At 39.1% G+C, this 14,186-nt stretch overlaps 1 protein-coding gene across 1 annotated transcript; it reads right to left on the bottom strand.

Moving 5' to 3' along the window:
- Positions 1-6,985: 6,985 nt before the first annotated feature.
- On the bottom strand, positions 6,986-10,088 carry LOC132129119 (metalloproteinase inhibitor 3-like). The gene is made up of 5 exons (XM_059540581.1): positions 9,560-10,088; positions 8,986-9,062; positions 8,754-8,856; positions 7,650-7,768; positions 6,986-7,358 (listed from the first exon to the last, which is right to left on the bottom strand). Exons 1-5 carry the CDS (start codon positions 9,681-9,683, stop codon positions 7,197-7,199), a joined length of 585 nt encoding a protein of 194 aa, XP_059396564.1. The 5' UTR covers positions 9,684-10,088; the 3' UTR covers positions 6,986-7,196.
- Between the last annotated feature and the right edge of the window lie 4,098 nt (positions 10,089-14,186).

Genomic DNA, 14,186 nt, shown 5'->3' with positions numbered 1-14,186 from the left:
TATGTAAAAGTGCTCGATCCCAAGGGTTCCCAGAATAATACATACATTTCATGTGTAATCATATTTAGAAAATAACATATCACAAATAATTATAATCTTTTACTAGTGTTAGATTTTGCTCAGGTAGTAGAGCAAAGTTAATGTGTTCTGTGTCATTCATATAGGGCATTTTTAAATAATTAGAAACTTGACAATATATGATAAACCTGAATACTAGAGAATGTTTTGTTCATTGTACTGAATGTTTTTTTCAATCTCAATGTGTCATTTTGTAGGATGGAAATTGTGGAGATGACCTTTTGTACCCTGGAGCACCAATTACCAAAGGTCAAAGTTTGCTCCTTCTAATGGCTTACGTCCTGAGGCATAACCTGACCGGGATTGCTCTGGATCATCTTTTAAGAATTTTTCATGAACTTTTCCCTGCACTGATACCAGCAACCTCATATCTCTTCCATAAATCCTATGGCCAATATGGCGAGTATGTGCCCCATTTCTACTGCCATCAGTGTTCAAATTATATTGGAACAAAAGAATGTGGTTTGACACAGTGTGTTCTGTGTGAGACAGAATTTGATGTGGAAGCTAGTCTAGAAAAGGGTTCATATTTTTTGGTTATCAGTTTGTCTTTGCAAATTAAAGAGATTCTGGAAAATCCCAACATCAAAATCCAAAGACATACATCAACTCCAGGTTTTATTTGTGATGTGCAATGTGGAGGGGAGTATAGGAGGCTTAAAGATAGTGGTGAAATAGGTGATGATGACATCAGTCTGATCTGGAACAGTGATGGGATCCCTGTTTTTAAAAGCTCTAGATGCCAAATATGGCCTATTCAGTGCCAAATCATAGAGCTACACCCTACAGAGAGGAAGAACAACATATGTGTTCCTTGTCTTTGGTTTGGAGAGAGCAAGCCTAATATACAGACTCTCCTAATTCCATTTGTAAAAGAGCTACAGGAACTTCAAAGTAATGGGATCACCTGGGGAGATGGTTGCACTTCAAAGGTGCATGCACTTGTATGTAGTGCAGATTCAGTTGCAAGGCCACTTCTCCAAAATAAGAAACAGTTTAATGGCATTTATGGCTGTGACTTCTGTTACCACAGAGGTGGAGGCTCCTATCCATATGTTATTCCTGAACCCCGTCTTCGTACAGAAGTTGAGCATTTTGACAATGCCATGAATGCAACACCTCAGCAGCCCATAATGGGAGTGAAAGGCCCAAGTCAACTAATGAAACTAGACAAATTTCAAATGGTGCAAGGCTTTGTTCCAGAATATCAGCATAGTGTATGCCTTGGAGTTACTAGACAGCTGACTTCTCTGTGGTTAGATTCCACAAACCATCAGCATGGTTGGTACATAGGCACCCAAACTGAGCAGATCGACGAAGTGCTTAAAAAAATTTCACCACCAACTGAGATCACAAGAGTACCACGATCTATGCAAGAAAGAAAGTTCTGGAAGGCGTCTGAGTGGAGGTCGTTTCTTTTGTTTTATGCTTTGCCTGTTTTAAATGGCATCCTCCCCAGAAAATACTGGAATCATCTTTTCCTTTTGGTTTTTGCAGTATATCATCTACTGCAAGAAAGGATCAGAGAGGCCGAGGTGGTGATAGCCGAGCAGGCATTGAAAAAATTTGTCAGGGAGTTTCAGGGGTTATATGGCACAGCAAATGTGTCATTTAATGTGCACCTCATGACACACTTGGCTGCGAGTGTGAGGAACTGGGGACCATTGTGGGCCACATCCACATTTTCCTTTGAATCTTTTAACGGTACCCTGTTGACATATTTCAATGGCACAACTCATGTCCCTGTCCAAATAATGAAAAGGTACCTTAGGGAAAGGAGTCTCACAAAGAAAGGAGCAACAGTTATGCATAATGCCAATGAGTATGTCAAAGATCTTTTCTATGAACTACAGGGGAGAAAGTGTTTAACTGACAAATCAGTTCAGATCAGTGCCCATGTCAGAGTTTTTGGTAAATCAGTACAGAAAGATGTCTCGGTTTTACACATGCTTGCAATAGATGACCTACTAGGTGTTAGAGTGAAACAAGCCTCCTGCTACAACCGTTTCATTGTGAATGGAATACTGTATCACTCTGACACAAACAACCGCCTACAGAAAAGAATCAACTCTGTTGTTGAGTTGCAGAATGGCACATTAGTCAGAATTGTGAATTTGGTCGTTTCTGGTGCAACACACTGTGTTTTGGTCAAGGAGCTTGTTAAGTCTGGAAGGAAGCTGTGCAGAGACACAACACTTAATATTGCATCAAGCTTTGTGTATGAAGTGTCTGAGTGCAATATAGTGTATGCCATCCATCCAGAGTCATTGACACGCAAATGTGTCATGGTTGAATCCAGGGAGAAGGTATATGTTATTCCTCTGCCAAACAACATTGAACGAGACTAATGGCATCAAGAAAATTGAATACTGCCAAGAAGTCCCAGAATTCCTGAGACCTATTGAATTGACTTGTAAATACAATATCTGTACTAAGAATTACGGTTCTTTACCTGTTACATAAAGTGACCCTTCTGTCAATCAAGTGTTTGTGCATTAATACAAGATGTAACAGTAAACAAAATGAGCTTGTCTTACTCACTGCAGCATTGTAGCATATGACCCTTTAAGAAATCAGCCTAACAATGTCAATACACTTTCCATTAGTTGCCTACAGTAAATTAATAAATATCTAAATTTCCACTAAAAGTGTTTGAATTTTAGCATATTTTATGACAGTACAGTGATATGCTAATAAATGTACACTTATATTTTAGTGCACTTTGTTTACAGTGTACTAAGATTACACTACAGATGAAGGGAAATCATTGTACACTTTAATAAATTATACTTTGTATTACAAATAAACGTACTTACTAAAAGTACACTAAATTACCACTATACATTTTTGTATTTTAACATATTTTATGAGAGTACTCTGATATGCCACTAGAAATACACTTATTTTAGTGTGTACTGTATAAAGTGTACAGAAGTCACACTTCCAATGAAGTGAGAACATAGTACACTTTAAAAAAGTATACTAACAATTAATTTCCAAAAAATATACTTCCCATAAGTACACTGAATAGCCACTCTAAGTATGTCAAATTTAATATACTTAAAAAAAAATCTTCAATACAATTTAAAATACATTAACAACAAAGTACACTTTCAAAAAGTACATTTAAAAAATAATTTGATTACTTATAATTTAGTAGACTTACTGTTTGGACTATTAAGTTGAACTTAACTACATCTTTTTTGAAGTATACTTTTAAAAAGTACAAATCAAATACTCTTTAAATAAAGTACAACAAGTAGAAGCATACTTGTTTTATAATTCATGTACTTCATTCATATTTCAAATACACTAAAGTATACTACTTTTTTACCTGGGGTGACTGTCAGTTTGTGCGCATGTGACAGGATTTTTCAAAAAAATTTATACAAGACATAGTCAGCCAGACGATGAACATTATTAACAGGAATTATTTTATGATGCAGTCACACTTGTAGCAATATTTGTTAGTTCTGTTTGTTGATATAGGGTTAGCATCATCTGGGGTCCTCTGAGGGGTCAGCATCATCTCTTCACAGGTGTTCTGAGGAAGGCTATTCCAGAGTTTGGGAGCCAAATGTAAAAAAGCTCTACCTCGTTTAGTGGACTTTGCTATCCTAGGAACTACCAAAAGTCCAGAGTTTTGTGACCTTATAGGTAAGTAATGATAATTTGTAACTGATACGGAACTTAATAGGTAGCCAGTGCAGAGACTGTAAAATAGGGGTAATATGATCATATTTTCTTGACCTGGTAAGGACTCTAGCCGCTGCATTTTGGACTACCTGTAGCTTGTTTATTGACGAAGCAGGACAACCACCTAGAAGTGCATTACAATAGTCCAGTCTAGAGGTCATGAATGCATGAACTAGCTTTTCTGCATCAGAAAGAGATAACATGTTTCGTAGCTTGGCAATGTTTCTAAGATGGAAGAATGCAGTTTTTGTCACATATGAAATATGATTTTCAAATGACAAGTAGCTGCCTAATATAACACCCAGATTTTTGACTGTAGAGAAGTCACAGTACATCCGTCTAGTTGCAAACTGTAGTCTACTAGATTGTGTGTACTGTTTTTTGGTCCAATAATTAATATCTCTGTCTTATCCAAATTTAATACGAGAAAATTATTGGTGATCCAATCTTTTACATTTTTAACACACTCTGTTAGCTTAGATAATTTAGAAGTTTCATCTGATCTCGTTGATATATACAGTATAGCTGAGTATCATCAGCATAACAGTGGAAACTAATCCCGTATTTTCTAATAATATTACCAAGGGGCAACATGCATATTGAAAATAAAAAGGGAACTAGGACGGATCCTTGTGCCACTCCATATTTTACTGGTGATAAATGAGATGACGTCCCATTTAAATAAACAAAATGGTAGTGTTCGGACAGGTAGGATCTAAACCATCTTCGAGCCTGCCCTTGATTATCTGTATAGTTTTGTATTCTATCTATGAGTATGTCATGATCTATATGGTGTCGAACGCAGCACTAAGATCAAGTAAAACTAGCAATGAGATGCAGCCTTGATCTGACGCAAGGAGCAGTTCATTTGTAATTTTAACAAGAGCAGTTTCAGTGCTATCGTGCGGGTGAAACCTTGTGACACTGCCACAGTAAAGCCCTGCATTATGCTCACTTTAGTCATGTTGATGTTTAGTTTTTTTTTTCTTCAAAATCTTTTTGTTTGAGGGGGATTTATTTAGGTTTCATTTAGGTTTAAAAACAGAGTCAACAGATTGGGGTATCTTTGCATGTGTCTAAATAGTGTCTATTTTGTCTCATATCCGGGTTTGTATTCATGCTGTTTCTGTGTTGTACAGTTTGGACAAATGAGTAAAAGGCAACAATATTCAAACCCCTCGTGATAATGATTCAACACTTTAGTAAAGAGTTGGAGTTGTTATAATCTGACTGAAATTCTTCATACAGATCTTTTTTTCTTTTCTTTTTTTTGCAGGAAGGAGCTCAATTGAGCAAACACAACTTTTTCTTAAATTTTAAACATAAATTGAAGATTTGAAATAGGCCTATAATTTGCCCATTCACTAGGATCTAGTTTTGGTTTCTTAATAAGAGGCTTAATAACTAGGATCTAGTTTTGGTTTCTTAATAAGAGGCTTAATAACCGCAATCTTGAATGGTTTTGGGACGTGACCTAAAGATAACAACGAGTTAATGATATTGAGAAGTGGTTCTTCTGCTACAGATAACAACTCTTTTAGTAATTTAGTGGGTACAGGATCTAATAAACATGTTGTTGGTTTAGATACAGTGATAAGTTTATTTAGCTCTTCCTGTCCTATAGTTGTAAAGCACTGCAGTTTATCTTTGGGTGCGATGGCTGAAACTGAAGTGTTAGATGCTGTAGATTCTCTGTTATCTATTTTATCAGTGAAGAAATTCATAAAGTCATTACTATTAAACGTTGGTGGAATATTTGAATCAGGTGGCGTCTGGTAATTTGTTAATTTAGCCACTGTGCTAAATAAAAACCTTGGATTTCTTTTGGTTATTTTCAATGAGTTTGTGGATATGCTCTGCCCTGGAAGTTTTTAGAGCCTGTCTATACCTGGACATACTGTTTTTCCATGCAATTCTAAAAACTTCCAAGTTAGTTTTTCTCCATTTGCGTTCAAGACTATGAGTTACTTTCTTGAGAGAGTGAGTATTACTGTTGTACCATGGCACAGTACGTTTTTCTCTAACCTTTTTCAATTTGATGGGGGCAACAGCTTCTAATGTATTAGAGAAAATAGTGCCCATGTTGTCAGTAATTTCGTCTAATTCATGTGTATTTTTGGGTACAAATAGCAGTTGAGATAGATCAGGCAGGTTATTTGCGAATCTGTCTTTGGTGGCTGGAACAATAGTTCTGCCCAGACGGTAACGCTGAGACATATAGTTAATATCAGTTATACGCAGCATGCACAATACAAGGAAATGGTCTGTAATATCATCACTTTGGGGTACAATATCTATAGCAGTAAGATCGATTCCATGCGATATAATTAGATCTAGTGTATGATTAAAACGATGAGTGGGCCCGGTGACATTTTGCTTGACTCCAAAAGAGTTTATTAGGTCAGTAAACGCATGTCCTAATGCATCATTTGTATTATCAACGCGAATATTAAAATCTCCCATGATTAGCTCCTTATCAACTGTAACTAGAAGGTCTGAGAGGAAATCTGCAAATTCTTTTAGGAATTCTGTATACGGCCCTGGTGGTCTATACACAGTAGCCAGAGCAAGAGATACATTAGACTTCTTTTGCATGTCTGACAGTGTAACATTTAGCAGAAGTATTTCAAAAGAGTTAAACCTGTATCCTGTTTTCTGGGTAACATTGAGAATATCACTATATATTGTTGACCAGTCTGACGGGGCTCATGCTTATAACAGTAGTTTGGTGGAGTGGACTCATTTAGACCAATATAATCATTTGGTTTTAGGCAGGATTTAGTCAAGCAGAGTACATCAAAACTATTATCCTTGATCATTTCAAATGATCATTTACAATAACTGCTTTGGGTGCTAATATTTATGAGCCCAAACTTTAAAAATTGTTTTTGTTCATTTACTTTACATTTTTCTGGTTTAATCACGATAAGATTTTTTCTAGATCCTACATTAAATTTATATTTTTACCCCCAGGACGCTCCCAGAAAAGATTCCAGTTATTAACAAATATCAGTTTCTGTTCTTTACACCATGACAACAACCATTCATTTAAAGCAACAAGTCTACTGACTGTTTCGTGTCCTCGTCGATATGTGGGCAGTGGTCCTGACACGATGATCGTCGCCGCTAGATGAATGCTTTTTCCACTAAGAACATCCATATTTATGTAAAAATGCTTACATTTCCCATTAAATAGGCTACACAAAGACACTTTTACATGCAAAACAGTTTAATGGTTGATTGCATATCTCCATGAAAACAGTGTTTTGTATGTATTTGCTGACTGCATTGCAAAGCTTCATTAAATTGTTTAAATTTATTTCAAAATGCTAAGCATTCTGGAGAACAATAGGGCAAAAATGCATACTGCAAATGGCTGATGCACTTGTTTTTCAGGGCATCATTTTTAGGAGCATTTGTAGTTACTTAATACTTTTTCGCCATTTACAGAAACCAGCACTGTCTGGCAGGCAAATAGACTGAAGAGCCTCTTCATCATCAAAACTGAATAAATCTTTGGCTTTTATCAGACATTTTTTCTGAGCCATCTTGATCAAACAGGATGCTCCAGTACAGGGCGAGATCTGTAGAGATCACAGTTTGAGAGATGACTGAATTGATATCTATACTTATAACACAACAACAACTGTTTTAACACTTGGAAAAATACAATAAATGCATGATAACAGTCAGAAGCTAATACAAAGGGCTGCAAGTAGAAATGACAGCCAAGTATGCAAATGCCACAACCATTAGTACGTGTTTGACAACATTCAAAATGGCAGTAAATTTTTTTGGGCAAAAATTACAGCTACTGGATTTCAACAGCACTGAACTATGGTGAATTATTGTAAAAGTATGATTTGGATTATTACCTCACAAACACAGCCGCTCTGATACATGCTGAGGTACAACTTTTGAGCTTGGGAGAGTTTGTTCCAAGGCTTCACAAGGTCACATAAATTAAGAACGAGGCTGCCGCCCTGGACACTTCCTTAGATGGAAAAAAAACATTATATTTTTCCTTCTCAATTAAAGGGTTCGTTCACCCAAAAAGGAAAATTCGCCTTTGTTTTACTCACCCTTGAGGCATCCTATGTGTATATGACTTGCTTCTTTCAGATGAATCCAATCTGAGTTATTTTTAAAACTGTCCTGGCTCTTTCCAAGCTCTATCATTGCAGTTGCAGGTGTTTCTACTGAACAGCCCAAGAGACATTAAATAAAGCGCATGCATCCATAATAAAATGTGCCTCTCATGGCTCCGGGGGTAAATAAAGCCCTCCTGTAGCAAATCCATGGGAAAATCCAGACTTCAAACTTAATAAACACTTTTCTCTCACTTCCGGTATCTGTCATACGTGGAAGCCGTTCCAGGACATCAGAGCTTAGAAGTGCCAGGACAATTGTTAAAAATAACTCTGATTGAATTCATCTGAAAAAAGAAAGTTGTATACACATAGGATGCCTCGAGGGTGAGTAAAACACAGCCTAATTTTCATTTATTGGGTGAATTAAAACTTTAGTTATACAGTTAGAGTAATTTTTTTGTACCTAGAGATATCCTCACTAATTGAACCCTCATGTTCTGTTGAGATTCATTATTGTTTTTAGGTTTGATGTCCTGGATAATATTAGACTTTTCTTTGAGGATTTAGGGTTAGTCTTTGGTCAATTAATATTGAAGCTTAATTGATCTGACTGGAATACAGATAAAATCTGAACAAATTATATACATGTATGTTGACTTTGTTAATGTTACAGAGGGAAAAAATGGATGTCATACACTAAACAGCTAAGGTTTAAAAAATATGTGAAATCTGTCAAATCACATACTGTTTAATTTAGACTGTAAATTGGGCAAAAAATCTGGGCATAATATGTGTAGGATATTTCAGCCTCGACTGATGTTAACAACCATCATCAGGAATCAGGGTGTTCAGTTTCGTCTCAAACTCAGAGATAGTAAATGATTTTACCTGCCAGCAGATACTCGTCGTTTTGCAGACTGATGCTACAAAAAGTTTGTTGTGACCTTGTGTAGATGACCTGAATTCTCTTCTTGTCTAATGGCTTAAATTTCTGAATCAAAATAATAATATAAATTAATAATAATACACACACACACACACACACACACAGATAAACATATTTCTTGTTGAAAAAGATTGTATTGGAAAATAATGTGTCAAGTAGCCTACATTTTCTCACCTCAATAGTTTGGATTTTGTATGCATCTAATTCAGGGAGATTGCTGTTCACCTTTCCAATGACCTTAGCTCGAATCACTAATTGGTTAAAAAAAATTATACTTGAAATAATGTTGTGAACCAAACAACACTGTAGCCCATTGAAAAACACTGAGACATTTGTCAAAATATCTTCCTTTGTGTTGCACATGGAAAAAGTCATACAGGTATGAAATGACATGGGTGAATAAATGATGACAGATTATTATTTTTATTTTTTTATTTTTTTGTACTGTCCCTTTAAATAATTTGACACTACACAAGAAAAGATCTCTTGTTACTGAAAAAATAAAATTCAAAAAGAACAGTTTTCATTAAATAATGTCATATATTGTCATATACTATCATTTAGAAAAAATTAAGGTTCCATCATTTTACTTTCCATAAACCTAATGTGTAGTTCAGTAACTTAAGTCACTGAACTAATGTAAATGAACTGAAATGTAAGATCTTGTTACATCCTAAAGCAGCATACAATATACAGATTTGAACACAGCACCTGTTCGTGTTTGATTAGCTGCATGTGATTGACGTACCTATATCAGATGCGCAGAAATGCTGTTGAGGGTGTCTCGGTAAACATGTGCATCCCTCGGTCACCTGTTCGTTCAGTGCCACAGACAAGAAGAACAGCAGCGCTAGAGTCACAGCAGCAGACATGCTCTCACTCTCACAGTGCAAGACTAAACTATATACTCAGGCTCTGAAGCAGACACGGCTTGCTCTCTAGATATCTCTAAATCATAGTGGACATCTTATATAGCTCTTATGGCTACCACCCATCTAAGCTCAGAAACCCCAACTCATGCACAGTCATCAGCACTCAAGTGTGTTAATGAAGAGTCCAGTTCCACATAACGTACAAAAGATTGAGCAATAACAGAATAAAGCAAAAAAAAAAAAACCCCATCATGTGGAATCACATTTTCCTCGAGTAAGTAAGAGTTCATAGTACTGTGGAAACACATTGTGACTTTGAAAGCTTTATCCTCTGTCCAAAAAGAGCTTCTGTTGAAAATGAGTTGCAAAATAATTGCGTCAGACTCCCAGTGTAACACAGCTTTGGGCTGATGAGGCTGATGGATCAATCAGTTATAATGAAACATACATGACTGTAATTCCCATCACAGTGCAGTTATAAGAGAACAAAGAAAGAGACAGTGTTGAAAGAGACAACATCAACCCTCAAATTGTGAAATGTTTATAAAGCAGCATGTTGCAAACTTTCATCACACATTCTATCAATATGATGTGGCATAAAAATAAAAAATGTTTTCCAAATATTTGCATTCTTATTTAAAGCATATGAATTATTAAGAAAGCCATGTTTGTGGACATATGAAAATATGTCAAACTCAGAACAAAATATTTCACTTAATATAACATGCAATCTGTTAACAAAAGCTATTTGTTTTTATAAAACTGACATCAAACTAAACACTTAACCAATGACCAGTGGACTTTTGATATCACCATCCAAAGTCCTGATATCTACAGTGCAGCTTCTTGATATAAAATCAATTCCCAGTTCTAAAGCAAAACACTTAATCTAGCAGTTCACCCAAAATTAAAGCTTGCATCCGAGATGTTGGTGTAGGTGTAGGTTTTTTCTTCAGTGCAATAGTAAAGATATTTTTACCTGAAACCAATACAAAATTGAAACCTGTGGCTCTTAATTATTTTCACTATTATTATCTGTAATCCAGAGCCTCGGGCAAATAAAATGATGTTCACAAAGAAATTGTTATTTTAAACTGGATCTTTTTAGTAAACTCGATGAACTAGGTTCATCAAATTGAACTGAACCATCTGAAACACTCCCTGGCTTGAGCAACACAGATCTACTGGTTATTCAAAAACTTGAAATAAACCAAATTACAAATGTATATGATACATCGGGGGATCTCGTCAGACAGACAAATCTACTTCAAGTGTATTTTAGGAGTTCAACACACTCTAAGCGAGCTTCTTTCTGTTGGTGGAACAGCACTTCAGTGGTGGTGGTTTCCAGTGTAGAGTGGGTGGCACACATCAGGCTGCACTACCCCCTGTTTGTGTTACAGATGGCCATCTCCCCTGTGTGCTTCAGCACGTTAAAAGAGCTTTTTTTCCCTAAAATAATATTTGAGCTAAATCTGCCTTGATCTAGTTCTCTTCCTGGTAGAAGTCATTGGAGGACTACTTCAGGCAGTATCTCAGGTGATCTGAAGATCACAGGGATGGCTACCCCTCTGAAGAACCAACTTCCCAGGGACCCCTCAATTCTCTAGCACTCCACACCTAGTCGAACCTCCCAAGGAACATGCTGGGAGCTCTAAATGGCTCTTTTTTCCGATCTGCACTTTACCACAAACCAGCAGGTTCACAACTTCTTCAGCCCCTAATAGGTCCTACTGCTCGGCCCCATCGCCATATATATGCCCTAATGCATAGGGAATTGCACTTACTATGGTCTTAACAGTGCTTTCAAGGTCACCTTCTTCCATTTCAAAACAAGCATGTGAAATGCTTATATTACTGCACTGGCCATCGGAGTGAATCAACCCTGTGATGCTACATGTGGTGGTACTGCAAGATGGCAGCGATTTTGCTCCAAAAGCTTTTTTCTTTAAAATGTTTACTGTATTGGATTACAAACTTCACAGTCATGCGAAAAAGGTTGCGGGAACCGGCGGACATTCAAATTAAAACTTTAATAACAAAATAAACACAAATCAGTGCGACAGCCCCTCGTGGACGACTAACGTGCACAAATAAAAACCAAACACAAACTAAAACCCAGGCCTGGACCTCTCTCGTCCTCCACTGTCGTCGCTCCTCTTTTGTATCCTTCCCGATCTCCTCCGTGGGACTCAAGACCGCTGAGTGGTGCAGGTGTCACTCATTTCCCAATCACTACACCGGCCTCGCTCCGTTCCCACGGCTCTCAGCCCCACCCCACTTGTCACATTTACATTAATCAAATTTGTTATGTATATTTTAATTATACCCCACTCGTCACATACCCCCATCGCCCATCGCAGGCAGAGGGTACTCCCGAGACTGCGCTCTACCCCCCTCTCCTTCCGGGGGGACCGCTCACGGTGGCTGCGGGAACCTGGGGGTATGACAGACAGACGAGGCGAGAGAAAAGCAGATGGAAGGATGAGGAGCGACAGAGACGAGAGAGGGGAGAGAGGAGAAAAAAAACAAATAGCTGTGTGAACTCTTCCTGGCGGTGGCAGACTGCTACGCCCTGCTCGATGGCACCGCGGATTCACCCCAGCGGCGAGGGATCTTTGGCAGCGCGTCCCTCCTTCCTCTAAGGTTTCGGCACCAGTGTCATTACACTTCACAGTGTATTACAAACTTCACAGTCACGAGAAGAAGGAGGCAGGAACTGGCGGACATTCAAATCAAAACTTTAATAACAAAATAAACACAAAACACCGCGACAGCCCCTCGCAGACGACTGCCGTGCACAAACAAAACAAAATAAAACCCAGGCCTGGACCTCTCTCGTCTGTGGGACTCGTCGCTCCTCTTTTGTATCCATCCGATTTCCTCCGTGAGACTTGAGACCGCCGAGTGGAGCAGGTGTCGCTCATTTCCCAATCACTCCACCGGCCTCGCTCCATTCCCACGGCTCTTGGCCCCGCCCCACTCGTCACATTTACATTAATCAAATTTGTTATGTAATTAAAATGGAAGGTATTTTCCTAAATAATGCAAACTTGACTGACTGCTTCATTTCCACTTTAAAGTCTGCATCGCTGCAGTAACTGTGACCCTGACGGTAAGATGGTAGGGAAGCACAAGCTGTTTATCAGGTTCCTTAGGGGAGTGATAAGGTTGAATCCTCCTCGACCTTCCTCTGTACCCTCTTGGGACTTGAGTCTGGTGCTCAGAACACTACAGCACAGCCCTTTCAAGCTAAAGTTTCTCTTTCAAGCTAAATCTGCTCCTGGTTGCATTGGCCTCAATCAAGGGGGTAGGGGACCTGCACGCATTTTTGGTCAACGAACTGTGCCTAGAGTTTGGTCCGGCTGACTCTCAGGTAACCGGTAGGAGGTTGGGTGCCATACGTAGTGACACGTATGTGATCCCATATGTGTATTCTTCCATGGTATAGCTTTAAGCCAGTGTTTCCCTGGCAGAAATTCACTGCCATCTCTACGAATGGGTTACAACTACTTCTGAATCTTCCATATGTACAGAGATCCTTATGAGTTAATCCATATGCTTGAATCCTTCCAGTGATATCCAATCTCACTGAGTGGGTAGTGCAGTGACAACAGAGACGGGTCTTTCTGATGTGAGCCCTGGCCAGCATTCTAAGGGTCACAGGAGGCTGAAAGGGTCAGCATCCATGGCATTTTGTTAGGGACCCCCAATTCCTTAGTATCGACGTGTTGGCGAAAATGACTGACTGAACGGGAATGTCTCGGTTACGTATGTCACATCCTATCGCCACAGCTGCTGTGCCACCGCTGAGTGGCCAGGTCACCAGCTTGGGCTGCCTATTTATCCACCTTGTTTTGAAACGCGGAAGTAGGTACGATGACATACTTCCTTATAATGTGTTAAACTTTCAAACAAGAAATGGCATGCAAAAACTTTTTATATTTTTCATTTTGTTGCTTGGAGTAGACAGGTCTTTGATGCGGAATATAAGGATAAGGGGGATAAGGGTGTAGGATAAGGGGGAGGGATGGAGGGCCACGTCCATAGAGGGAAATAGAGAGAAACAAAAACAAAACAACAACAAAACAAACAGGCCAGGAGAGAACGGAAAGTTCCGGGGCCCAGGGCAGAGCCGACAGGGCAGGAATCCAAGGTGGAGCAGGTGGAACTGGAGCCCACCGGGATGGCACAGATGGAACTGGAACCCACCACAGCTGAGCAGACGGGACTGACGCCCACCAGATCGGTGCAGAGAACCACCACCCCCTTGTGGTTGAGACAGAGGCCCACCAAGGCGGCGCAGAGAACCACCACAGCCGAACAGACGAGACAGAAGCCCACCAGAGGCAACAGAGGACCACCACAGCCGTGCGGTCGAGACAGAAGCCCACCAGGGCGGCGCAGAAGACCACCACAGCTGTGCAGTCGAGACAGAAGCCCACCAGGGCAGCGCAGAAGACCACCACAGCCGTGTGGTCGAGACAGAAGCCCACCAGGGTG

Source organism: Carassius carassius, chromosome 46 (assembly GCF_963082965.1).
Source record: "Carassius carassius chromosome 46, fCarCar2.1, whole genome shotgun sequence".
Classification (NCBI taxonomy): Eukaryota; Metazoa; Chordata; class Actinopteri; order Cypriniformes; family Cyprinidae; genus Carassius; species Carassius carassius.
This window is presented reverse-complemented; position numbering and strand designations above follow the sequence as displayed.

Excerpts from the sequence above, each read along its gene's own strand:
- LOC132129119 (XM_059540581.1), bottom strand. The coding sequence starts at position 9,683 with ATGTCTGCTGCTGTGACTCTAGCGCTGCTGTTCTTCTTGTCTGTGGCA. Across the intron at positions 8,857-8,985 it reads ACAAAATCCAAACTATTGAG|AAATTTAAGCCATTAGACAA; the intron begins GTGAGAAAATGT and ends ATTTTGATTCAG. Across the intron at positions 7,769-8,753 it reads CGACGAGTATCTGCTGGCAG|GAAGTGTCCAGGGCGGCAGC; the intron begins GTAAAATCATTT and ends TTTCCATCTAAG.